The sequence below is a fragment of the Vulpes vulpes genome, chromosome 14, assembly GCF_048418805.1.
Source record: "Vulpes vulpes isolate BD-2025 chromosome 14, VulVul3, whole genome shotgun sequence".
NCBI classification, from domain to species: Eukaryota; Metazoa; Chordata; class Mammalia; order Carnivora; family Canidae; genus Vulpes; species Vulpes vulpes.
The window spans coordinates 27644120-27671805 of record NC_132793.1 but is presented as its reverse complement, the minus strand read 5'-3'; the positions used below and the strand labels follow the sequence as shown (position 1 = coordinate 27671805).

The following is a 27686-nucleotide window of genomic DNA, read 5'->3' as shown; positions in this document are numbered from 1 at the left end:
AGCTCAGAGCATGAGGACCTCCTTTTTGGATTTGACCCTGTTTCAAAGGGGCTGCCACCAGACTTTCCTGATTGCCCCTCCTCTAGGCCCCCAAATATTTGGGCCCCTCCCCTTCTCCCATCATTGTTGCAGACACAATGGTGCATTGACCACTTGATACCCATTATCTTGAATCATCTCAACCACTTTGGGAGATTGTGGTTATGGCTGTGGCTGCGGGAGGCCCATGGATACAGAGTGTGTAAACCATGCCGAGTAACTCCCCCACCCTGACTATACCCCTCACCTCCTTCACACAGCTGTGCTCCCCACCTGGAGCCCCCTTCTTCTTTTCCTCATCTGGTGAACCCAACCATCTTCAAGGTTTCAGTTCTGACTCCACCTCCTCCTGGAAGCCCTCCTTGACAGCCTCCCAGGCTGGCCTGGTGCCTCTTCCATTAGCTCTGCGCTGACATGACTGTGTTGTCCTTGACTCCGTGTGTGTGTGTGTGTGTGTGTGTGTGTGTGTGTCTTCCCCAAATCGGGGCACTATGAGGTTAAGGCCTGGGTCTGACTCTTCTCTGGATCCCCGTGCCCAGTCAGAGTCTGGCACAAGGGTAGGACCTAGCCACTATTGAAGAGATGAATGAATGACCCCAAGGTGGCACTGGGCAGGAGTGAAATCTGGTGTTACCCGGCAAGCAGCAGCCACTGGCCCAAGGCCCCAGCAGACAGCCTCCAGTCTCCGTCTTGTCACCGATCCCCATTCCCCCACTCCCTATTGATCCTTCAGAGTCTGGCCCTCACTCTCATAGTGAGGGAGGACAAATGAACCTGTACAGCCTCTCCCTCTGTGGGCCATTTAGAAATAGTTATCACATTTACAGACATACATATGGTTTTCTTAAGTATAAGGGTTATTGAAATATAGTTCACTACAGTAAATAAAACCCATCCCTTTGAGATGTAAAGCTCATTGTGTTTTGACGAACGTCTACAGTTGATCCTTGAACAAACTGGGGTTTAGAGGCACTGACGCCAGTTGGTAGAAAATCTCCTTCATTACTAATAGCCTACAATTGACCAGCCTTACCCATAACATAAACAGTTGATTAACACCTACTTCGTATATTGTGTACAGTAGATGTAATACACTCTATTCTTACAATAAAGTAAGCTAGAGAAAATAAAATGTTACTAACAAAATCATAAAGGAGAAAAAATACATTTAAAATATTATACTGTATTTACACCTAAACCCCACATATATAAGCGGTCCCATGCAGTTTGAGCCTGTTTTGTCCAAGGGCCAATCATAGAGTCGTGTACTCACCCCATACAGTTGTGTACTCACCCCACAATCATGCTCTAGAGCAATCCCATCACCCAAAAAACTACACCGTACTCCTTTGTGCTTGGTCTCCCCTATACCCCCACATGCCCCTGACGAACATTAATCGGTTTTCTCTCTCTCCATGTGGTTTTGTCTTTTCCAGAAAGTCCTATAAGTGAAATCATCCAGTATGTAGCCTTTTGAATCTGGCTTTTTTCATCCCACATGTGTGTATCAATACTTCATCCCTTTCTATTGTCCAGTTAGTACTCCATCATTTATCCATTCACCTGTTGGACAATTATTTACAGTTTTTGGTGATTATGCAAAAAGCCACCCTAAACATCTGCATACAATTTTTTTGTGTGGACACAGTTTTTGTTTCTACTGGGTAAATGCATCGGTGTGGGATTGCTGGGTCATGTGGTAAGTATATGTTTAACTTTCTACAACATCGCCAAATTATTTCCCAAGTTTCAGTGGCTGTGTACCCTGACTGCTGCTTAGTATTATCAGCTGTTTTTCCATCTTAGCCATTCTCAGAGATGTGCCACGGTGCCTCGCTCTGGCTTTCATTTGCGTATCTGATACTGTTAGATATATTTTCCTGTGCTCATTAACCGTCACTATGTATTTTTTGGTGAAGTGTCTCCTTAAATCTTTCACTCACTTTTTATTGGATTATTTGTCTTCCTATTGAGTTGTGAAAGCTTTTTATATATATTCTGGACAAAATTTTTTATCAGATATGACTTTTGCAAATATTTCTCCTGATTTGTGGCTTGCCTTTCCATTTTCTTAATAGTGCTATGACAAGAGAAGGTTTACATTTTGATTAAGTCAAATTGATCATTTTTTTTTCTTTCATCACTCAGACTTTTTGTGTCTTTCATGGTTCAGGTTTTTTTGTGTCTTGTCAAAAATATCTTTGCCTGATCTAAGGTTTTTGCCTGGATGTTTTATGATTTCCGGTTTGACATTTAGCTCTATGGTCCATTTTGAGTTCATTCTTACGTATGGTGTGAGAGAGGAGTTAAAATAATTTTTGTAACATATGGATGCAGAATGCCATTTCACTTCTAGAAAATCATCTTACTTCTATCCTCCTACATATGTGCAAAATGGGTATTCCTCGCAACCCTGAGTGAAAAAGTAAAACATTGGAAACAGCCCACATGCCATCACTTGAAGACTGGTTAAATACATGCTGGCACACCCATGTCACGCAAAAACTGTGCAGACACAGAGCTGCCACCAGTCACCAGCACCAGCCCACTGCCCGCCCTATACTGCTGCTGGGATCCATTCTGATTGGTCAGTGTCCATGCTGAGTAGTTGTCTGATGTTTGGCTCTCATCTGGGTTGGGCATCAGAAAGTATGAGGTGCTCTTCCTGAAGTGAAGTAGAAAGATCTCTAAAGTGTATTATTAAATAACAAAAAGAGAACAGAATAGTGTGTGACATTTGCCATCACTGAGTTAAAAAAACCTTATGTGTATTTCCAGCATGCACATAAAATATCTCTGGACAGATTCACAAGGAATTAGTGACAAGAGTTGCCTCAGGGAAGGGGGCTCTGAGAGTCTGGAGGACAGGAGTGAGAGAGAGAGACTCACTTTTCATATGTCTCCTTTTGCACCTCTGAGATTTTGCACTATGGTTATGCATTAAAGAGTCTGAAAATAAATCCAAATGGAAGAGTAAAACCGACTTAGGAAGCCCCGCTTTTCCAGGGGCGCCTAGTCTGGGAAATTCTGTCCCATGGCACAGCCTGCACAGTTTGGGAAATCGTCTCCTGCTCCTCTGCAGCTTTCCGAGCATGCAACTGCTCTGCTGGACCAGCTTGATGAGAATGCTGGTTTCCCAGATGGGGAAACTGAGCAAGGCAGATGTTCCCCAGGTCAACTGGCCCCAACCAAGGTACCTTGTCAGGTATCTGCCAGGACCAGAGGGGCAGAGGGCCATGGAGGAGACTCACAGTGCTGTCCCCGCAGAGAGCTAGATGGGATCACCCAAGGTGCTGCTCGGAGCCAGGCCCATCTGGAAGCGATCGCCACCCCTCATCCTGGGCTGCAGAGGAGGGGTGGGCGGGGCCCCTGACTCTGTGTGCATCTGTTCCTCATCAAGACTGGTGCTATAGACGCGGCTCCAGCCCTGGAAATCCCATTTCCCAGCAGGGCCGGGCCACCCTCACACCAGCCACCCTCCCCACTGGGACCTGAACAGGGTCCCAAGAACAGCAGGCGGTGGGTTTCCAGTTTCAGGCTGTCATATGCCTTTACCCCTCTAACCTTCAGGTTTCCCAGTTGGAAGGATTAAATAAGCCAGTTCACGCAAATCGCTTGGCACAGTCCATGCTCCATAAACAATCATCGTGATTATCTTCTCATGCCCCTCCGGGTTTCATTACAATACTGTAAGGGCCCAAACAGTATCAATAGCTAATGTGCCCAGCGCTGCTCGAAGCACCAAGTATTTCCTAACTTATCCAGACTTCACAACGACCATCTGAGCTAGATGTTCCTATTGGTTTGGCTTTTCTGATAACAGAGCTGAGGCTCAGAGATGTTGAATGACTTGCCCAGAGTCACACAGCCAGCAAGGGGCATACCAGGATTCGAACCCGGGCTATCTGTTTCCAGAACCCCCACACCAAAGCTCTTCCTCTATTTCCTCTGTGGACCCAAACCTCTTCCTCAAAGTTCCCTGATTCCTGTGGGTGCCTGTGACACTGTCCCCTCAGGGAGAGATGAAAGCTGATCTCAACCAGTATCGGCTGACCAAGACTGGAGCAGCAACAGTACGGCCAGGAATGGAACAAGAAAATGAAGGGGGCAAGCAGGCTGGAGACGGCCAGGACTGGGGAGTGGGGACAGCAAATGCACAGGCCTAGAACAGCCCCCAGGGCGTGGGATTTGATGGCACCCCCAGCATAAAGAGCATGTGCTATCTATCAGCTCATGTCCTAGTGTCTGTCATAGAGAAACAGTGCCCTTGTGGACAAAGAGGCATGAACTAGGGCTTTCCCCGCAGCCCTGTTAGAAACAGAAGGACCCAGGCCACAGCCCAGAAGTCCATCAGGAGCACTGGCCCCACTGCCGGTGGTGCAGCTGCACCGTGGCCAACTATGCAGTGATGAAAAAGCCTGATCCCCAGGCTCTGCAGGGATCCCATTGTGCAGCGGACAAAGGGCATTGGAGGGCAGCATGTGCACAGCGCACCCAGGGCCCAGACTCTCTGTGCACAGTCACAGTCACGGAGGAGTGGGAAGGGCCCACGAGCCACTGGCTGGATATAATTTTAACTCTTTGCTTTACATCCTTTTAAAACCTCTTTCACTTAATCAATAATTGCTTTATTGGAATAACAATAACAACAACAACAACAAACAAAGAACAGCATGCATCTCGGTGCCCAGCACGGAAAGGGGCTCAGCCAATGTTGACAAAGGCAGTTTGAGCCCTGGGTCATCTGAGGGCTGGGGTGGAGCTGGGAAGAGGACCACTGGGGTTCCTCCCTTGGGCTGTGGCCTCAAGTGCCTGATTGACAGTGGCTTCTAAGGACATGGCAGGACAGTGGAGGGGGGCGGGGCATGTGAGCAGATAGTGGGATTCTGAATGCCAAAGTCTTACTGGGGATTTCTCAAGTGCTTCCAGTGGCCCAGGCACTGTTCTAAGCACGAGATCTCCATTATCATGCCCATTTTGCAGATGAAAGAATGGAAGCCCAAGTCGGGGATCAATGGGCTATCCACCCCACCTCCTCTCACACCCCTTCCCACCAGGCCTGAGCACTGGACCAGGAGCCTGAAGCTCAACTTGTCATCCACTCTGGCCTCTGCTCCCTTGTCTGCAAGTCCTGTTCAGTCTTGGAGGAGGGCAGCCAGCAGCCAGTGGCTATGCAGCCAAGAAGGATGGGAGCGATTAGGGCCTAGCCACATTTTTTTGGATAAAGGCGCCTTCTGCATTTTAATCCAGTGGGGCATGAAGAGAGCAGGTTGCTGCTGCCAGTGGCCGGGGCAAGAGGGAGGGAGGGAGCATCCTCTCGGAGGGCGAGGGAGGCGGCCGGAGGATGGGACAGGAGCCAGAGTGCAGCAGGGAAGCAGGAAGAATGTGAGGGAGGCTGGTTCCTTGGACCCTGATGAAGACCAGGGATGACAGCTGGCTTTGGGGCTCATCTCTTGTCCTCCCTAGCTCCATCCTGTCCCCTCCCTGCTCTCTCTAGGCTCTCAAACAATTCTTCCTGAGTAGTCATTCAGGCCTCAGGGATGATTCTGGTCTTGACTTCTCCTTCTGTGGGAAAGCATCCTTTTCAAGGGAGTAAGGCTTGGGTCCCTGCTGAAGGGGGCCAGGCCAGGACAGCTACAGGCAAGAGAGGGGTTGGGTCCATCCACAGGAGGGGACATCAAGCCCCTTCCCCACCCCTGCTCCAGGCAGAGCATCGGGGAGGCCGGTGAACACTGTCCCCCACGCTGGCCCAGGGGGAGAGGTTTAGGCAACAACCAGGCCAGGCTGAGAGCTAGAAGGGGCCTCAGAACAGATTTGCGTGAATGCTAATAGCAACGATAACAAAAGCAACAAAATGGTAAAATAATAGTAATAATAGGAATTCCAACAGTTATGAGCACCAGCCACTGTACACCTACCTACTCCTCACTGTAACCCTGGGGATTGGGCCATCTTCATGGTGCAATGTGTTTATTTGCTTATGTGTTTATTGCCTGTTTTCCCCACTAGATTTTCAGCATCATGAGGCTGGGGATTTCCATCTATTTTGTTTGCTGCTGTGTCCTCAGCCCCACGAATAATGCCCGGCACATAGTGGGATGAAGGCACAGCCCAAGAAAAGGTGGAGGAGGCTTATGTCAGGGAAATGTTGTTCCTACAAAGATCCCACCTCTTGGAAAGCATCCTCAGACCCCTCTTGGGGCTTTTCTGTAAAATGGGGCTGACGCCAGCAGTGCCTTCCTTGATGGAACATCATGAGGATTCAGTGAGAGAGATGAGGCTCTGCAGCAATCAGCCCCGTGCCTGGCAAGTGTTAAGTGCTCTTGAAAATTGGCAACAACTCCCATTATTATTATTGTTGTTATTTGTCTCTTACCCTGACTCTAGACTTGATGTCATGGCTGCTATCTGGCCGGCCAGCAAGGAGGGTTCAAGGAGAGCCTCCTCACACCCACACACACACACACCCCACCCCCCACACAGAGTGCCCTTCCTGACTGGCCATCCATCACCCATCCTGTGAGCCTTTATAAGCCACCCTTGTGCAGCAGGTAAGTTAGGGCAACGTCAGTAAGCCCAAAAGGTGAATGCACCAAACACCATAGAGGTTTATTTCTCACTCACTGAAAGTCTTATAAGGGGGTGCCCACTGAGCGAGCAGCTCTCCCTAGCAATGATCCCAAGATCCAAACTCCTTCCCACAGCCCCGCCATCTTGCACTGTGGCTCTGAGTTCTCCAGGCCTGTGTGCATCAAGCCCAAGGAAGGGGAAGGTGTGGAGTGGAATGGAACTCAGTCATGTGACCACTCCTGCATGCAAGGGAGGCTGAGGACTATGGCCTAGCCATGCGCCTGGGTTTGGTCACCACTGGGTGCTTGGTGCTTCAGATGGGAGCAGGTTTTCTCCCTGAAATCCTGGGATCGTCAGGGAAGGATTTGCAGAGAAAATGTCCTTTTATTGCTGGTGGCCACAGGGCCACTGTGGGCCAGACACCTGGTCCACTCTTTTTCATGCTGCCCTCCCCCATGGAGTGTCCTTCTGCCCACCACCCCCACCTAGTTTTAGAGATCCAGGTGGTGAGAAATAAGATAATAGTCTGAAGCTGCCCACCTGTGAACATGATGGAGATGGGTTTGAACTCGAACCTGTCTGGAGCCAAAGTCTTACAGGACGGGAGAGACTGAGAAGGGAGAGGTTTAACCCCCTCTTCCTTCAGAGTAACAAGGATTGAGGTGTGCTTGGATGGCCTGGTCCTGGGATATGGAAAGGGCACTCTGGTATTGCATTTAATGAAGTCTTTGTGGCTTGTCTTTTATCTCCCGGAAGGTCCTCTAGCTGGACAGTCCCACTATCCTCCCTTCCACCTCCCCAGAGAAAAGCCTGGAAGATGAACAAGCCCTGTGTTGCAGGAAATGATAGAAGGAACCTTAGGCCAAGAGCGAGGTGTCTGTTTTCTCCACGGATCCTGGACTGGAGGGAGTGTAGCCATAATTTCCTCCTCTGCTGACAGACCCCCCTTTTCACTGGGGAACCATCCCTGCCCACACCCAGCCTACGTGGTGGTTGGTATACCCCCTCCCCACTGGCCACCATAACTGGCTTAGCAGTGGGAACAGGACCCCATTGAAGCCAATGCAGTACCTCCCTAGGAATTTTATGGGGACTTGACAGAGATGTGTAGCATCGGGAATGCTTTTAGCTACAAGTGACAGGGGATTTAATGCCTTGGCCTAAACAATAGAGGTTTATTTTTCTCTCTTAGGAAGAAATCCGAAGGTGGAAGTTCAGCAGCTTAGCGATGTCAGGGGTCATGTGATTTCTAACCCCCTCCTCCTCATGGTTGCAGGATGCTCCATCACCATGCTTGTTTTCAAGACAGCTGTGGCTGGAGCTACCCCTGTTATGGGAGCAGTGAAAACCCTCCTCCTGCCAGCTGACTCTATTTTGTCTCATTAGCTGGCACTGTGTCTTGTGCCCCCTGCCCCCAGCTATAGAAGGGGCCAGAAAGGTTAGTATTTGGCTATACAGCCTTCATTGTGGGAGGAGGCTGATGCGAAATGGCCCTGGATTAGCCAACCCCAAGGCCTGCAGGGAGACATTCTTTTTCCCTCAAGATTTTGTTCTTTGGGGCTACAGAGAGGGGATGGGAGGGCAGGCATTCAAGGCAGACATCTTGCCACCGTGACTTGTGAGGTCATCTGGCAATGCAGCCAATTCTAGTGATGATGTTTGCCATACTAGATCCAGCCATGCCTGAAGGCTGATATTCTTGGACATAGCTATTACATGAATAAATAATAATAATAATAATAAATTATTACATTTGTATTTTAAATTTTTATATAAACATAAAATGTTAAATGTAAATATATATTTTATAAAATACTTTATGAAGTAGACATTTATAAGATGTTTTATACATTTTATATATAAAACTATATATATATAATTTTTAATGTATATATATATTTTATATATAAAACTATAGATATAATTTTTCATTTGAGCCCCCTTAGGATGGATTTAACTTCTTTTTCTTGAGCAAGAGGGGTCTTGCTGGTAAAGGAACAAAAACTCAGAGTTTAGTAGCGGCCCACCCATAGGCTCCAATCCTGGCACTGCCATGAATTTGATCTTTGGCCAAGTCATTTCACCCTATGATTAATCTGTAAAATGGGCTGTTGTGAAGACTGAGCCGGATGTCACACGTGAAAGGTCCTGTCACAGCATAGGCTCCCAGCTCACAGTAACTACCTAGCTCCTTCCTTCCACTCACTTACATGGAGTTTGCAAGACCTGGAGATGGATTTCCCAGCTATGTTTTGCTATGGTGTTTGTCAAAATTCTGCTTTCCTTTAGACCGAGCACTCTCTGGGGCCGAGGACTATGTCTGATTTATTTCCATATCCACAGCCTGTTGATGATAGGTGCCCGGGAAATGTTCGAGTTAGAGCATATAGTGTTTCTTTCATCCACTTAACAAGTGTTTATTGAGTACCTCCTGTATGCCAGGTATGTTGTAGGCAATGGAGATACAGAATTGAATGGCTTAGGGATGATCTGTGCTCTTCAGAGGCTCACAATCTTGTGAGAGAGACAAATACATTTTTATTTATTTACTTATTTTCAGAGAGAGAGAAAGCATGAGCAGGGGGAGGGAGCCCGACATGAGGTTCAATCCCAGGACCCTGAGATCACGACCTGAGATCACGACACCCAACCAACTGAGCCACCCAGGCACCCCCTGACAAATAAATTTAAAACACAACTTCAGATAGTAAAAGTGCCCTGAAGAAAGCATAGTGGGGAAGGGATAGAGCTTGTTTTACATGGTGCCCAGGGAAGACCTCTCTGAGGGCAGATATTCGAGCCTAGCTAGAATGCTAAGATGTCCACTGGGGGAACTGTGATCCAGATGGAGGGAACAGAAACTACAAAGACCCCAGGTTGGCCTTACATGACCTTTGCATGAGAAGTGCCTAAATAAATGAATGAACCTAATACAGCAACTCCTAGGCCAAGAACATTCCTCTCACACCAATGTGAAATGAAAAAAATACCCCACTTAGGAAAATAGGCCAGTTTGAGATTTTCTGTCACCCATAGAACTTCCTTTTGTTGCCAACCCTCTGAGAACAGTCTCTGCCAAGGAGATGATATCTGCAAGGGCGGTAATGTGCCTGCCCTCCAGAATTTCCAGCCCTGGCCTTCTTTGCTTCTACCTGCCCCATCAGCCCTACTGTGTGCCAGGCCTTGGGCTCTGGCTTCCCATCCACTTACTCATTAATCCCCCCATAGCCCCTGTGGAGTAGGGCAGTGATCTCATCTTCCAAAGGCACATGCTGATCTCAAGAAGGTGAAGTAGCTGGCCCAGGATCACTCAAGGCGAAGGCGGAATGAGCCTAGGGTGTCTGAGGACAGATCCCAGTGAGCCTGGCACCCTACAGCGGCCAGTGTGCACAGCGGTACACCCTGGGGGGTTCAGAGTCTGCTGGGTGAGGGCCCAGACCTTGGAGTCACCCACATCTTCAATGTACTGCTGGCTTTGTCTGCCTCTAACTGCGGTACCTTGAACCCATGCCTTACTTTTGATGGAACTCCGTTGTCCTAATGTGGTGCCACAACACCCTGTTGCTCTTGTGATATTGGAGGCAGTGGTTAGGTCCTAGTCTGTGGAAGTCCTTGGTGGAACAGTCTTTGTAGCAATGACAGTAAGAACAGCAGCAATTCAGGGTATTTGGGTGACTCAGCCAGTTGGGCATCTGCCTCCACTCAGGTCATGATCCTGGAGTCCTGGGATCGAGCCCTGCATCGGGCTCCCTACTCAGCGGGGAGTCTGCTTCTCTCTCTCCCTCTGCTCCTCTTCTTGATCATGCTTTCTCTTTCTTTCTCCCCACCCCCTCATTCACCTCTTTCATAGATAGATAGATAGATAGATAGATAGATAGATAGATAGATAGATAAAAGGAACAGCAGCAATTCACATCCCAGATTAAGCCCTTGCTTTGATGCTAGGGATGATGTATGTTCATCTGGTGCCATCTCCAGCACCTACATGAAGTAAGTAGATACCATGTTAAACCCATTTTCCAGGTGAGGACACTGAGACTCAGAGTGGTCAGATCCAACTCCAGAGTCTGTTTTCTTAGCCTCTCTGTTTCCCTGCCAATGCTGTTATTCTTGTCAATGCTGATATTACTTCTACTTGTCAGCAGCAACATCAGTACCCTCAGCGATTATTGGTGTGTCTGATGCCAGATGAGGAAGAGAAGGGGGTGCTGTAGAACAGAGAGGGCATCAGGAATGGCCTCTTGGAGGATGGGGACTGAAAGAATGGGAAACCCCCTGCTCACACACCTCCTGGTCAGCTGTGGGCCCTGGTCCCTCGGCCCCTCCACACTGCTGCCACCAGGCCTCATCACAGGACCAGCAGCATCACAGAGACAATGAGCAGGTTTCCAGCCAAGGACAGCTGCCAAGTTCACCTGAGCTGGAGGCAGGAAGCTCTGTGTCAGGAAGTAGAACATCCCCTTGGCTTGAGAAGGGCCCCAAACAAAAGGGATTCAAATAGGGCTGTTTCCAGGCCTGGGCAGGTTTCTTGGGGGAGGGCAGAGGAAAGTGTTAGATTACAATGGGAGAGGCCAGGGTCTAGGACACATAAGTAGGGAAGGGGTCCCCTATGGCCAAGATGACCAAACACCTGGAGCTTCCAGTCCAGGCTGGACTCCTGCACTCATCCCCACTTCCAGGGCTAGGGCCACGGAGGAATGGGAAATTCATTCCTGTAAGGTGGACAGACCTGTCAGCGAAGGAACCAGCAACCAGCAGACGAAGTGCTCCTTCACAGCTCCTCCCTTACCCAGGCCTGTGCTGTGCCCTTTGCTGGAAAGTGTCCTCTGACTCTTTGCCTGAGTAACTCTAACCTCCCCTGAGGTCCATCTCAAACGTTATCAAAGAAGGGTCTTCTGACTTTGACTAGAGTAAGACCCCATTACACTGGCTCAGGGGTCCCTGGAGCCTCCTTCCCAACATTTCTCACATTGGCATTCATCTTCTGCCTCTTTGCTTGATATTGTTTTCTTTTCCTTTTTTTTCTTTTTTTTAAGATTTTATTTATTTGGGGACACCTGGGTGGCTCAGTGGTTGAGCATCTGCCTTCAGTGCAGGCGTGATCTTGGAGTCCCGGGGTCAAGTCCCACAATGGGCTCCCTGCATCAAGCCTATTTCTCCCTCTGCCTGTGTTCTCTGCCTCTCTCTGTGTGTCTCTCATGAATCTCTTTTAAAAAGATTTTATTTATTTTGAGAGACAGAGTGTGTGCATGCGAGGACGGCAGAGAGGGAGGGAAAGGGAGAGAGAATCTCCAGCAGACCCCCCACTGAGCACAGAGGAGCCCCATGACCCTGAGATCATGACTTGAGCCAAAGTCAAGAGTCAGATGCTTAACTGACTGAGCCACCCAGGCACCCCTGGTTGGTATCATTTTCTTGCCTTAAAATACAAACCGACAGGACAGCATTTCTTCTTAATGTTGTTACTGAATCCATAGAGTGGAGCACAGTGCTGATTACATAGCAAGTGCTTGATAAACAGGTGCTGGATGCATGGATGGGTACACAGATGGATGTGTGGGTGCATGGATGGGTGCATGTGTGGATACGTGGATGGGTGTGGGGATGGATGCATGGTTGAATTCTCAGTAAATGGAGAGAGAGGATGCTAAGAGCCTTTAAAGAACCTTATCCCTCCTTATGATTATTAAAGGTAACAATCATTAGCCATCAGGTGCTATGGTCTTCTGGGGTCTTTCCCTGAATCCTTTTTAATGCTCACAAGGATTGCACAATGAGGTGGATGGTGATTCTCATTTGCTGATGAGGCACAGTGACTTGGACCTAGTCTTACAGAGGGGCAGCGGTCAAACACTTTAGTGATGACCAAGGTTTGACCATTTCCCTAAGACCTATTATGGTGTTAACCAGCTTTGTTAAGGTATAATTTGCATACAGTAAAATTCACCCATTTTATATTTATGGTTTTTTGCATTTTAACAAATTTATACATACACCTGTGTAGCTACCACTTTGATCCAGTAGAGAACACTTCATTACCCCAAAACCTTCCTTTGTCTCTTCTCAGTCAATCTCTTCCCTTCAGTCCCCCTGGCCTAGGTAACCACTGATCTGCCCTCTGTCACTATAGATTTGCCTTTTCTAGAGTTCCATATGAATGAAATCACTCAGTAGGAACCTTTTATAGTTTTGCTTCCTTTACTTAATACAAGGCTTTTGAGATCCATCTATGTTGTTCTTTGTATTATAGTTCATTCCTTTTCTTTGGTGAGTAGAATTCTATTGTGTGGAAATACCATGATTTGTTTATCCATTCTCCTGCTAATGGATAATTGGGTTGTTTACTGTTTGGGGCAATTATGAATAATATTGTTCATAAGAACATTTGTATATATACCGATGGACCTACATTTTCATTTCTTTTTTTTTTATATTTATTTATGATAGTCATACAGAGAGAGAGAGAGGCAGAGACACAGGCAGAGGGAGAAACAGGCTCCATGCACCAGGAGCCTGACGTGGGATTCGATCCCGGGTCTCCAGGATCGCGCCCTGGGCCAAAGGCAGGCGCCAAACCGCTGCGCCACCCAGGGATCCCTACATTTTCATTTCTTTTGGATAAACACCTGGGAAGAGAATTAATGAATTGTGAAAAATATATGTTTAATCTTAGAAGAAACAGCCAAACTGTTTTCCAAAATGGCTGTAGCATGCTGCATTCCCACTCGCAATGAAGGAGAGTTCTAGTTGCTTCGAATCCTCACCAGGACTCATCAGCAATCTTTTTGATTATAGTCATTTTGGTGAATGTTTATTGGTGTCTCTCTGTGGCTTTTGCATTTCCCTAATGACTGGTGATCCTGAATACCTTTTCATGTGCTTATGTGCCATTTCTGTTCTTTCGGTGAGAATTTATTCAAAATTTTTGCCCATGTTTTTATTGAGTTGTTTTCTTGTTATTGAATTTTGAGGCTTCTTATATATCCTGGATAAAAGTCCTTTATTAGATATATTTTTATTATTTTTAAGTAACCTCTACACCCAAGATGGGGCTCAAGCTTACAACCCTGAGATCAAGAGCTTTACAGTCCACTGACTGAGCCAGCCAGGTGCCCCTAGATATGTATTTTGCAGACATTTTCTCCTAGTCTGTGACTTGCCTTCTTGTTATCTTAATCAAGCCTTTGGGAGAATAAAAGCCATGCATTTCGATGAAGTTCAATTTACCAGTCTTTTCTCTTATGATTTCTGTTTTTGTGTCCTCTCTAAGACATCTGGGCAATTCTTTGGCTTCTGGCTGCATTGCTCCAATTTCTGCCTCTGTCCTCACATGGCATCCTGCCTTTGTGTCTTCTGCATGCCATCTTCTTACACAGACTCCAGGCCTGTTGGATTAAGGGCAAACCTACTCCAGCATGATCTCATCTTAACTAATTATCCTTTTTCCCAAATAAGGCCACATTCTGGGGGTTAGGATTTCAACATATATTTGGGGGAACAGAGTTCAGCCCAAAATAGTTAGGCTATGCTGCCATGACAAACAGCACAACACAAGAAAGAATGTTTTTCTTTCTCATGCTCTAGTCTAATGGAGATCATCAGGTAGGCTCATCAAAACCTCAGAGGAGCCAAGAATTTAGACCATTTGCTGCAGCTGCTGCTATCTTAATATGAGGCTCCCGGTTATATGCAGTAGGGGAAGGAAGCATAGAGCATCACACAATGGTTCTTAAAAGTTATTCACTTTTTGGTGGTCAAAACAAGTCATGTGGGGGTACCTGGGTGGCTCAGCAGTTGAGCATCTGCCTTCTGCTCAGGGCATGATCCCTGCAGCAGAGATGGAGTCCTGCATCGGGCTTCCTTAGGAGGGCCTGCTTCTCTCTCTGCCTGTGTCTCTGCCTCTTTCTCTATATCTTTCATGAATCAATAAATAAAATCTTTTTTTTAAAGTCATGTGACCATGCCTGACTTCAAGAGAGAGACTGTCTGGAAGGACAGGACACCTGGAAATCCAGCACTAGGGATTTTCCTAACACTGCCATTAAATATCTAAATTCACATGATTACATTTACATTTAAATATTGGTACCATCCAGAAAATCTGGAAGAATGAGCCCATTGAGATAAGGCAGAGCAGGAAGGAGAATCAAGGGGAAATAAGATGGGTCACAAGTCATATCTAAGACCACCAGGATGTGAAAGAGGACCTCCTGGATATTGAGTCCTGCCCCATGATTGACAAATGCCATCTCATTCCATCCTCATGATGACTTTGAGGGATGATAGCCCAATGTTCACAGTAATTAGCTGAGCAAAGGAAATTGCTAGCAGAGCTATATCACTTTTTCCTGTCTAACAAACCATTCTCAAACTTTAATGGCTTCGAACAACAAACAGGTATTATTCCCCATGTTTCTGTGGGTCAATTGGACCTACAGAAAATTCTTCTCATCTGGGTCGGGTGGTCTAGGATGGCCTCACTGCTGATCTGGGGTTGGTTCAACGTCAGCTAGGGTGACAGGATGACACGACCACATGTGTTTCATCATCCAGCAGGCTAGCAAGGCTTATTCCCACCCTGGTCCCCATGTCCCCGGTGAGCAAGAGAGCAAGTCCCAAGGCACAGCTCCTTTCAAGCTTCAGGAGCCTCACATTTCAAACTGTTGCATTGGCCAAAGCAAGTCAGAGGGGCAACCCAGCTTCATGGGATGCAGAAATAGACTCCACCTCTTGGTGGGAGGAGCTGGAAAGTCACATTGCAAAGCAGCGTGCTCACAGAGATGGGAGGAATCTGTGGTCAATTTTGCAATCTATGGTGAAAACAAAGCCCAGTGTCCAACAACAGGGAATCAGTTTGGAAAATCCTGGCAGGGCCCCAGCAGAGGCTTTTGCCACTATTAAACATGTGCTTATAGAAGAGATATCTGCTGAGGGAAGTAGTTCATAATATTGTTAAATAGGAATATATTGTTAAGTAGCCTATAGCAGGCTATAACATACGTGTACCACTTCAAAGCCATTGGATTCCACAGAGTAAAGCCTGTGACACCAAGGGATAGCAAGAATGGGGAGCAAAGAAACCCTCATGCCTCACGGGGGGGAAATAACCCAGTGCAGCAGCCTCTTGGAAGCACAGTTTGGCAATGTATTCGTGGGCACAAGGGCTCGTGGATAAGATAGTCACAGAAGCCTTGATAGGAGTGAGAGAAGAACTGAATCCATCCAAATGTCCATCTGCCAGGGGCTGGATAAATAAAGAGTCATATAATTATATGCTGTCATGCTACACTGCAGTGAAAAGAAAGTGACCTAGACATGAGATCTATATGTGTCATTTGGGTAGAGCTGGAAAACATAGCGTGTGCGCACAACATTGTTTATGTTTTAGTAGCATATACTTGAATTTTGAAAGCACGAAAACAATATACATTATTTATGGATACATATATACGGACCTATGGGTGGGAAGGGAGAAAAAAATGAGACCAGGAAGCAGGATGGGAGAGATGCTACCTTAACGTGTAATACTACTTTGTTTCTTTACAAACTCTGGAACATGGGCTCCTGGGTGTCTCAATCAGTTAAGAGTCTGTCTTTGGCTCAGGTCATGATCCCGGGGTGCTGGGATCAAGCACCACATCAGGCTCCCTGCTCAGCGGGGAGTCTGCCTCTCTTTCTCCCTCTGCCTCTCCCCGAGCTCATACTCTCTCTTACTCTCTCCTCTTGCTGCTTCTCTCTCTCAAACTAATACATCTTTTAAAACAAAACAGAACTCTGGAACAAATATGCAAAATGCTGGCATATGCCCATTCAGAGTGATGGGTACATAGGGTTGTATCATATGATCTTGTGCACATTTCTGATTTCTTTTTTCAAAAGGTAAATCCAAAAAATAAGTAAAATATAATAAACAATGTAGAGAATATTCCAGTGTGTGTGTGTCTGTGTGTGTGTGTGTATGTATGTGTGTGCTAGAAAACCCACCCCCAAACACATGCATCTATATGTAGAGGGAAATGATTAGGGGGGGAACACTCCAGAATGTGAGCTATGGTCTTTGCCTCCAGCTGGTGACAATACAAACTCCATTTATTTTTTCCTCATGCTAACATGAATTTTCTGACTTTTCTACGAAGGACATGCTGTGCTTGTCTAATAAAAATAAACAAAATATATAGGAGCATGTTGGTTCTCTGGGTCACAGGCTCTTCTGGACCATAGGTTCAAAAATAGATCTGCCCTCCGACCTGGCAGGCTCATTCTTCACATCCCAGAGTGAGTGCCAGACATGGGTTCAGAGGCAGCTGAGCTCCCCAGGCCTGAGAAAAGATGGGTAGACTGGTGGCCCAGGCTGAGCAGCATAGCCGAGAGGGTGCACATCCTCCACACTGGACCCTTCAGCTCTGGGGTGGCAGAGCCAGGACACTCCCCTTGTTCAGAGGGGAAACTGAAGCCAAGGTGGTTGCTTACAACAGAGGCAGCTAAATGGGAGCCCATCTGTCTAGGACCGCCCTAGGTATGGATAAGCTGGGTGACTTTGGACAAATCCCGAAGCACTTCTGGTGAATTTCTCTGGCAGCCCTGATGGAAATAATCCACTTCCTACTGCACCTTTCACTATCAGAGGGTCTAAAGGACATTTTCATGCCAAGAGATCCTGGATCTTTCCAATAATAGCAAGGATAATAACACTACCGGCTCTGGAGCACTTAGGTGCTAAATTCTTAAATGGCATTGTCTCATCCTACCGGCTTGTGGCCAACTGTGTTTTCAAACGATGGCCACAGCAATCTCTCCCACCCTACGTGCTCTTCTGGAACCTTGCCACTCCCCACCTAGAGGCAGTTTCTTCTGGCTCCCCTTGAACTTGGGAGGGGCTTTGTAACAGTCTCTACGAAGGGCATGTAGAAGACTGACCTGAGTGATTTGTGGGGCTAGGCCATCAAAGGTCAAATGCCTTCTGCCTGGTTCCCAGAGATGCCAGCCCTGGGAACCCAGCACCCAGGCTGTGAGGAAGACCCTGCCTCACAGAAGAGGCCTCGTGTTGCTATTCTCGATGACAGGCCCAACTGAGTTTCAGATATGGGACTGGACTGGCTTTCAGATGACTCCAGGCTTCCAAGCTGCTCCAGCTGCTGTCGATGGAGTCGAGTCATGCCATCCCCACTGAACCTGGCCAGAACTGTACATATATGAGGGAAATCACATTACCATTGTTGAAAATCACAAAGTGTTAGAGTGCTTTGTTACACAACACTGGTACCGGGTGGATACCCCCTCAATGCCCCTCCCCAACCTTGGATCCCCTCTGACTCATGAACTGTGTTGTGGTTCAGGGTTTGGGGTGGAAGAAGGAAGCAGTTGACAAACAGACCGTTGTCTCGAGTGGAAAGTCTCACAGAGCTACCGCGAGTCTTGCTCCGTGAGATCTGGCCCTCGACCTCCTAAAGACACGAACATGCCATCCCGAAGGTGGTCAGCAGCACCGAGCTTCATGCCAGGACTCGCCACGCCACCAGAGTGGCCTCAGGAGATGCCCAGGTGATGTCCTCAGGGCTGTGCACTGCACAGCTTTGGGGCCCTCCATGCGGCCCTACTGGCCACCCTCAGTTATCACCCTGGGTGTTCAAATGCAGGGAGCCAAAAAGGAAGGGGGCTGGGAGAAGTGCTGGGTTTTGGAGATAAGGCCCAGAGTGAGAGACTCAGGCTTGTGGCTTCATCTCCTCTGGATCCAAATACTCAAGAAACCCCAAGTGGGCACGTGATTCTCCAGGAATGCCTCAGTTCCCAGGAGCAGGAAGATCAGTGCTTCCAGGAAAATAGATTCCAGCGTGTGACCTTGGGCAAGTTTCCTCCCCCTCTAGGTATGTTCTCTCACAAGCTAAATGGGAGCTACGTTCCCATGGCATCCCTGGTGAAGCTGAGGCTCCACTGGCTCTGGGGTGACAGTGGCAGTAGAGGGAACCAGTTCATTTGGTGAGTTGCCAGGATCAAGAGGCAAGTGGGCAGGTTCTTTGCACCCTCAACACCCGTCTCCTTCTGGTCACTCTACTCCAGGTTTCCTTGAAAACCACTCTACACTTCCCTCAATCCTTCTCGGTCCCATGAGGTTAACCCTACTCCAGGGCTCCAGGCCTGGGCACATGGCCCAGCCTGATGGACCAGAGTACCCCATCCCTCTGGCTACAGTATTTGGCTTAGGAATGTCCTTGTGACCCATGCCAGAACCTTCCCAAGAACCATAAGGAAAGGGGCACTCTGTGTCGGGAGAGGTTGCTAAGTTGATAGATTGGAACTGTTGCCACCAATGATGGGGGTAATGGTGGTGGGAACTATCAGAGATTTAAACCAACGAGAAACAGGGGCCCAGAGCTGAGGAAAAAGAAGATTCCTGCTATCATTTAAGGATCTGGATGCAGATATGCCTGAAGCTAGAAACCCCTACACTTTTCAGTTACATTGGCCAATGAGTTCTCTTTTTGCTTAAGCCATTTGAGCAAAAGCCAAATTCTCCAGGTGGAGAGAAGTATTTTCTCCATGTTCTGGCACCATGGCAACAACAGACTAGTGGAGGGAAAATATGTTGTTTTACATATTTGGAGGCAAGACCCAAATAGAAATACCCTAGACAGAAACTTGCTGCTGCCCCAGCCCTAGAAAGGGTGACTTCCTTAGCCTCTGCTTGGGGACTGCAGCTCCAGCCCCCACCCTATAGGGGTGACTATTCATTCAACAAACACTCGTGAGAACCTACTTATGAGCCTGACCCTAGGACCAGCAATAGACACAGAAATGGAAAGGTGGTCAATGCCCTGGAAGGGTCTTCAGATTAGAGGAGGGAACAAAGATCTGCAAATAAGCCTGTATAATGCGGGTTGATGCTTTGATGGGAGACACACAGATAAGGAACACTGGGATCCAAGAGGTAGAGGGCTTATTCCTTCTAAAGTAGGAAAGCAATGAAGGAAGGCTTCCCAGAGGAGGCGATACCTGAGGTAAGACCCAAAAGACAGGTAGAAGGAAGCCAGAGAATACAGATGGAAAGGATTTGTCCAAGCAGAGGTAACTGCAAGAGCAAAGGCCCAGAGGCTGGAGAGAGCAGAGAGGTGCTGGAAAGGAAAACCAATGCCTCATCACCAGGTGCCAAGTCCTAGGGAAAGAGCGACAAGGCTGGAGGCCAGATCCTGCAGGGATCTGTAAACCACTAAAAAGTTTGGCGTTTAAAACAGAAGGGTTTAAGCCAAGGGGTCAGGGGCTGGATTTGCATCTTGGAAAAATCACTCTGGCTGCAGCAGCAAAGATGAATTAACAAGAGTTCAGTTCCGAGGCTCCTTTTCTCCTCTCTGCAAGAGATGAATCAGCCTGGCCTAGGAAAGTGACAGCAGGGGTCTGGGTGGGGGGAAATGATGACATTATTGGGCCGTCATTTATTGAGTGCTTAGTATGTGCCAGGCTGTGTGTTAAGCCTTTTACAGCAATCAGCTTTTTCATCCTTTGAACAACCCTATCAGATCATCACTAGCATCGACACTATTCGACAGAAGTGGAAACAGAGCTCCAGGCAGATGAAGCATACGTTTGAAAGTGAGAAAGCCAGAATTTCAACCCAGACAGGCTGGCTCTAGTATGTCCAGAATAGCGAAGAGGGGGCAGGGGGAGAAAGAGTCTCAGGATCACACTGGAAGAACAGGCCTGATTGTGAGGAGCAGGACGCCGCTGGAGTAGAGGAGCCTCCTGACTCCCTGGCAGGAGCAGCTATGTAATTTGAGGGGCCCAGTGCAGACTCAAAGTGCTGGACCTTTCGTTCAGAATTTACTAAGAATCTTGAGCTAGAGACAGCAGAGCGTTACATGTGTACTGCCCTTCTAAGCATGGGCCCTGTGTGAATGCAGAGGTCGCACACCCAGAAAGCCAGCACTGCTCCCGGGTTTCTGTCCCAGGTACCTGGTGAAGGTTGGGCAGTTACCAGTGACGGAAGAATCTAGAAGTTTGCTTAAGGCAGAGTGGGAGAATAAAAAATGGGGAGTTCTGTTTGAGACCTTGAGGGTTCATATTCCAGTTGGTGTGGGGAGGGGAGGATACGTAGTAACTATAACGCTGATCACAGCAATAGGTCATGTCCAGAAGGAGGATGGCTCTGGGTCTGGTGCTCAGAAGTGAGGTCAGAACCACAAGTCCATGCACAGAGCACCAGGTACAAGGTTCAGTGTTGCCTTCCACACCAGCACATGTGTTCCTTGAGCTTGCCACCTGACCCCAGATGATGTCTTTCATGTTCCTTCTCTGCGTCTTGGTGCCCACTCCTCCTACCTACTGCCGCCAGCTTAGCTCACGCTGCTTCTCTTAGGAATGTGGCTGGTTCCCATTTCCCCGAGGGCTGGGAGGGTACTTTGTAAACCCTCTGCCTCCAGGCTAGATTTTTGCCCAAACTAACTTGGACACTAGCCTTGAGAACCTGTGTTTAAAGATCCTCAGCAGGGATGCCTGTGTGGCTCAGTGGTTAAGCATCTGCCTTTGGCTCAGGTTGTGGTCTCAGGGCCCTGGGATCAAGTCCCGCATCAGGGATCCGGCTTCTCCCTCTGCCTATGTCTCTGTGTCTCTCATGAATAAATAAATCTTTAAAACAAACAAAAAAAGATCCTCAGCAGCCTGACAGTTTGTAAACTTTCCCTAGAGCTCACCTTCCCAAGAGATCTCTACGTGGGTAGAGTCTACTTTACACTCTCTGATTGAGGAGGAGAACTCTGCAGCCCAAAGCTAAAGTCAGCCATGCCCGAAGCCACCTATCAAGTCTGTGTCAGCTGGGCTTGCTCCGTTGGAGTAGCCCCATGAAGGTTCCACAGTGACCCCATCTCCTGCTCCACATCTGCCCCACAGGGAGAAACTGGCATTGTATTCAGTCATTCATTCACTCACTCATTCATTCATTCATGCAGCAGATATTTACTGAGAATGTGCCACATACTACATATCTGGCCAGGGCCAAACAGAAGGATGAATAATGCACCCTGAGAAGGGCTAAGATAAAGGGTGGTACTATAAGAGGGGGTTCTGATTTATGACACGAACAAGGTTCAGAGGGCAAGGGGAGCATGTTCTCCAGCCTGGAGCATTTCCCAGAGATAGCTACATCAATGCAACTCCTGTCCTGTGTGCTCTTCTTGGAACAATGACCTGCATCAAAGGCAGAGTCTATGTTCCCTGCCTTGAATGGGGCAGACCTGACCAATAGAAGGTGGCAGAAGTTTCCAAGCCTAAGCCATGAAGTGCAGTGTAACTTCCACCTGGCTCTCTGGGGACAAGTGCCTTTGTAGCCCTGAGTGGCCATGTAAAAGCTTGGCTGCCTGAAGCCATCATGCTGCAGACACCACCTGAAGAGACCACAAGGGAGCTAACTGAGGTCGAGGGTGGAAGGCTGATGTGCTGACAGTGATGGAAGGAACCTTGAGGATGACCCTAACTCAGCCACCATCCAACTGCAACCTCATAATGCCTGGCTGAGCTGCTCCTGAATTTCTGACCCACAGAAACCCTGAGAGATAATAAATGGTTATTTTTGTTTTAAGCCACTGTATTGGGGTAACTGGTTGACAGCCACGGTAACCAGAACACTGCTGAAAGCTGGGGGTGGGGATAGATAGACAGCAGAGCTCTGGACAGAGCAAGCAGCATGTGCAAAGGCCCCGAGGTGAGAAATAGGTGCTGAAACGAAGATGCAGAGGCTGCCAGGGTCATCTCCCAAGCTTTCCAGAACTCTTCTCTTGATCCTACCCACATTTCTCCAGTGAGCAGGTAATCCTGTTTCCTCTTCTTTACAGAGAGCCATCTGTGTAATCATGGGACCTTGGGAAGAAAATGACATTTATTCTTTCAGTCAGTAAGATTTAATGCATAGCCTGATTGTGTGTGTGGTGGGGAGCGGGGGAGCTCCACTGCTCCAGCAGGTAGTGTAGATGCTCCCTGCAGCAGTGCATCAAGGAGGCGACTGAGGCTGGAGGCTGGGGGTGGGGGGTGGTAGGGAGGAGTGGGGTGGAGGCTGACTCCTTCGGTGCCAGAGGGGTAAGCGGGAGGAAGTGAGATGAGCTTCAAACCCACCTGGCAGCACAGCCTGCCTTTCTGCCCCAGTTCCAGGTCAAGCATCTCCAGGCTGTGTGACTTTGGGCAAATCACTCTCTTGCTTTGGGTTTAGGTTTCTCCTTTGTAAAATGGGGACAATAGTGACACTGGCCTGATCGGGCTCATATAGCTCAACCAATACAATCCTCATATACTGCCCCTTACTCTGAGCTCACTCATGCCAGGCACCAGGATCAGCTCCTGACCTGCATTAGCACGCTTCTTCCTCACAAGGCCAGGAGTGGTGTGATCCCATTTACAGTTGAGACAATCGAGGCACAGGTGAGCAAGCAGGGTCCTGAGCACACAGGAAATTCTGTGAATGCTGGTGGCTGATAACCAGCTGCCTTTCCTTTTCCTGCCAAAGCCCCACACACCTGGTTTAAAGTTCTCAGATGTCCGGATGAGCTGCTGGTTCCTGCTGCCCCCAAGCAGGCTGCCCATTCACAACTCCATAGGATTTGGGAGAACAAAGAGAGAGAGACAATGGCAAACAGCTGGTCGGGCCCTCATTCTGGGAAAAGCCTCAGAAGAAGGCAGAAGGCAGCACACCCAGAAGAGGTGCCACCACTCCTGGGCACCTCCTGCCCAGCGGCCACGTCCCCCCAAAACATGTCCTGCCCTCATAGGGTTCATATTCCAGTGGGTGTGGGGAGGGGAGCATACGTAGTAACTATAACGCTGATCACAGCAATAGAAGTATTTACTTGGTGCTCACCCCCTGCCGTCCCTGTTCTAACTCACTTAATTTTCACACTTTTTTAAGATTTTATTTATTTATTCATGAGAGACACAGAGAAGCAGAGACATAGGCAGAGGGAGAAGCAGGCTCCCCGTGAGGAGCCTGATCAGCACTTGATTCCAGGACCCCGAGATCATGACCTGGACCAAAAGCAGTCGTTCAACCACTGAGTCACCCAGTTGCCCCTAATTTTCACAGTCTTTGAAGTGGGTGGTATTATTTTCTTCAGTTCACTGAAAGGAAACAGTGGCACAGAGAAGTTAAGTGATTTGCCTAAAGTCACACAGCTGGGATAGCCAGGATTTAAACCAGTTAACAGGTAAAGTAAATAAAAAATTCGTCGGTCTCCAGGCTGAGGACCCACATTACACTCACCGTGTAAGAGATGGGGTTTACCCAGCTTACCGGTCAGGGTATGGAGACAGAGAAATTCAGCTGCCCACCCAAGGGTCAGCAGCTGGGGAGCAGGATTTAGAGGCAGCCACCTCCGGCTCCAGGGCTGGCAGAGGCACTTCTTTACCCCAAGCTATGCTCTTTGCAATCTGCTTCCCTTCTCGGGGCCAAAGGCAGTCCTAGAACAATCTGCCCCAGGACAGGACAGCCTCTCATTACTGTCACAACAACTGAGCCAGGGCCACCCCAGGGCATAACATCCCCCGGTCCCAAGGGAGAAGGGAGGCTGGGAGCCAGCTCCCGGCTAGAGCGCCCACTTCACTGGCCTCAAAAGGACATTCTCAAAAGATTGGACTCGCTGCCTCCCCTCCAGCCTCACCCCTCTGCCCCCCCTTTGCTCTCTCTGGGGGTCACTTCGCTTGTGTTCCAAGCACTAACATGGAATCAGAGGGGGAAGGTAGGGGGGAGAGGGAAGGGGAAGGGGAGCTGAAACTTGAGATCCCAGCCTTTGGTGGGGGAAGGCTGGAGAGAGCCAGAGAGAGACAGAGACAGGAAGAGAGGGTTCAGTTGCCTTTGGTTTTCTGAAGCAGGCAGCTTTGGGGGTTTGGCGTGTGCGTGTGTGCATGTGTGTGTGTGTGTGTGTGTGTGTGTGTGTGTGTGTTGTTTTCTTTCTCAGGGGGAAGCCAGGCCTCCACTGGATAATAAAAGAACTCAGAGGCAAGGCCAAGCTGGGCGAGCAGGGCCAGTGTGGGGACAGGGCAGCTGTGGGCAGGAGTAAGGAGGAAGGAAGGGAGAGGGGGAAGGTTCGAGGTGAGGGGGTGTCTGCAGGCGGGAGCGAGGCGGTGGGAGGAAGCCGAGCAGCTGTGGTATTTGGAGCGAATATAAATAGCTGCCTGGACAGAGCCCGGCCAAGCGGGGTTCGGGCTGCGGCTGGCAGGCAGGCCTGTGCGGCTGGCCTCGGGGGCGCGGCCCGGGCGCGGAGCCGGGCGGTGGGCAGGCAGGCGGGGTGCCCGGGGGCTCGGGGCCCACGGCCCTCACGGTCGCTGTCGCCGCATCTCCGGATGCTGTCCTGGCCGGCCATGCTGCTGGGTAGCCTCCTTCTGACGGCGGCCGCCCTGACCGTGGCCCAGCGCAGGGGGCAGGAGGCGGGCGGGCGCCGCCGGGCACACCGCGTCCAGCACGGCCAGTGCAGCTACACCTTCGTGCTGCCCGAGCCCGAGCCCTGCCCACCGGAGCCCGAGGCCTTCGGTGGCTCCAACAGCCTCCAGAGGGACTCGCCCGCAGCCCCGCTGAACCTGGGGGACTGGCCCACCCAGCGAGTGCAGCAGCTGGAGAAGGTGCTGGAGAACAACACACAGTGGCTGCAGAAGGTAAGGGCTGGGCCTGCAGGGAGGTGGTGGCGGGAGGCATGGGGGCTGGTCTCCAGCTGTCTCCATGGAGAGGTGGGGCGTCCTCCCCAGAGGCCTGCCCAGGGCACAAAGGCCAGGCTAATCAAAGCCATGTCTCCGAATTGTACAGATTGGGGTAATGAGAAACAGAGAAGGACAGAGATGGCCCTGACGCCGCACAGCAAAACTGGGCAGGCTCAGAGCTGGAAACCTGGCTCCCTCACAGCCATTCATTCACTCATCTGAGCGAAATCCAAATCGGTGAGCTCTGAGCACAGGCCTGACCCATCCTAGGGGCCAGGGATGTAACAGTAAACAGAACAAACAATACTGGACTGGTAGGGGAAAGAGGCCATGAAGAGATGAGTGATAAATACCTGCTACGTCAGAAGGTGACGTAAAATGAAGGAGGGAAGAGGGCAAACGATGACAGGGTGGCTCCTTGAGGTCAGATAATTCCAGAGGACTTCTTGGAGGAGATGATGTCTGAACCCAGAGAACAAGTAAGATAATGGAGCAGCCCATGCTGGTACCTGAGGGCTGGGCATTCACTACAAAGGGCCCAGCAAGTACAAAGGCCGTGAGGTGGGAAGGCAGTCAGGGTGCCAGGGGAACCTCGAGGACCAGCGCTGCTGGAGCAGAGAAAGAGGGGAGAGGGGTGCATGAGCAGGGGAGGGGAGGGGAGGCAGGTCGTGTCAGGCCTTGGGGACCGCTGGGAGGAAGAACTCTGGCTCTTGCTCTGAGCATCACAGGAGCCAGTGCAGCTCTTGGAGCGGAGGAGACACAGCTGACTTGGTCTGAACAGGATACACTGTAGGGGGCAGGGTGCATGCTGGGAGCCCCAGGAAGAGGCTGCTCAGCTGCCAGGCAAGAGGTGATGGAGGCTTGGAGCAGGACTGGGCTCAGGGAGATTCTGCTTTATTCTGAGAGGGGGCTAATTGACCCTGCTGATGAATTGGGTACAGGGTGGCAGAGAGTGAGGAGTTGAGGACACTCCACCCTGTTCTGGACCAAGGCCAGGCCCACTCTAGGGTCTTCTGTCTTCATCCTTTTGGCAAACGCTCTGAGTACACAGTGTGCAGGGCCCTTGACAAGGCACTGGGTACAGAGATGAATGAAGCTGGCGTGGCCTGGCACAGGCATGGGGGCAGGAAAGGTGTCCTGTGTGTTCCAAGATGGGATTGGCAGGAGCCCCTAAGTAGGAGCAACCAAGGAAGAGAATGAGACCCAGGCCCCTGGTGCAAAAGACAGTCTGAGCAGTGAGCGGCATGGCGTGGAGGGAAGCGCCTGATTCCTAGGGCCCTCAGATGTATTAATCGGCGCACAGCAATGGACAAGGTGTCTCTCCAAGGAGCACTGCCTTCTTACTCCTTGGTTTCCAAACTGTTCAGATCATGTGCCCAATCAGCAAACAATGTCTACGTCCCTGATACATGCATATTTATTTAATATATGTGCACATGTCCCCACATCAATATAAGTACAGGGAATAAAACAAAATGAAATGGAACCTTCCATTTTCAAAAAGATGACATATGAAATCATGTAAATTGAAGTTTTGACAGTTTCCTCTGTTGTCCAAAGGATTACCTTGAGCACACCCTGGGTTTATCTGTCCCCAAGGTGGAGAAACTGCCCTATGCATAACTAACCAACCTGCTTTGCACACTTGTATATACACTCTTGCGCATGTACACTTAACCTCCGGTCTTATTCCTGCCCTGACCTCAGCCCCCACTCACCATCTCTCATAGTCCCTTTCCCACCTGTCCTCCCCGCCACTCGCCCTGCAATGCTGCCAACCTAACATCATCCTGGAGTCCCCCTCCAGGAAGGCCATGGCCTCACACACTGGAGCCAGCCCAATGGGGGCTCCGTGCTGCCCTGAAGTCTGTGTGTTTCCAGTTCCATGAGGGTCATCCCAAACCTCACCTCCCCAAGCCTCCATCTTTACTGTTCTCCATCCTCTCACCAGACCAATGACCTCCTGCTTCAATGACAAATGAGGGCAAAGGGAGAGCTACTCTTCATCCACCTGTCCCACGCCTGCAATTTCACCCGTGCATCTACCAGTCCCCAAGACTTTTCTCTCATTCAGAAAGAAGGGGTTCCTCCATGGCCCAAGGCTACTCTTCCTTCCTAGGATGTAGATCCCATCCCCCTGCAGCCCCTTCACCTCCCCAAGCCAACTGTCCCCTCCTGTGCTCCCACTCTGCTGATTTCTTCCCTCAGTGTTTAATCCCATCTAAGCATATCCCATGGGGGAATAAAAAGGAAGAGGAAGGAGGAGCAGAGGAAACAAGCCTCTTCTCCAAGCCACACCCTTCTCTGCCTCTGCTTCCTCACATCCCATTTACCCCTTCCTCCAAAAGTCACCTCTCACATCCCACCTCCCACATCCAATGGCCATGGCTCAGTCTTCATCAACTTGATCTCCT

At 49.3% G+C, this 27686-nt stretch overlaps 1 protein-coding gene across 2 annotated transcripts in view; it reads left to right on the top strand.

Moving 5' to 3' along the window:
* Positions 1 to 24423: 24423 nt before the first annotated feature.
* Positions 24424 to 27686, top strand: part of ANGPT4 (angiopoietin 4) — a 48473-nt gene continuing 45210 nt past the window's right edge. Inside the window, exon 1 of one of the 2 annotated variants that reach the window (XM_072736180.1) lies at positions 24424 to 25230. In XM_072736180.1, coding sequence (XP_072592281.1) covers positions 24484 to 25230 — 747 coding nt within the window. In that variant the 5' untranslated portion in view covers positions 24424 to 24483. The remainder of the gene's footprint in view (positions 25231 to 27686) is intronic. The other variant, XM_025986065.2, reaches the window with a different exon arrangement.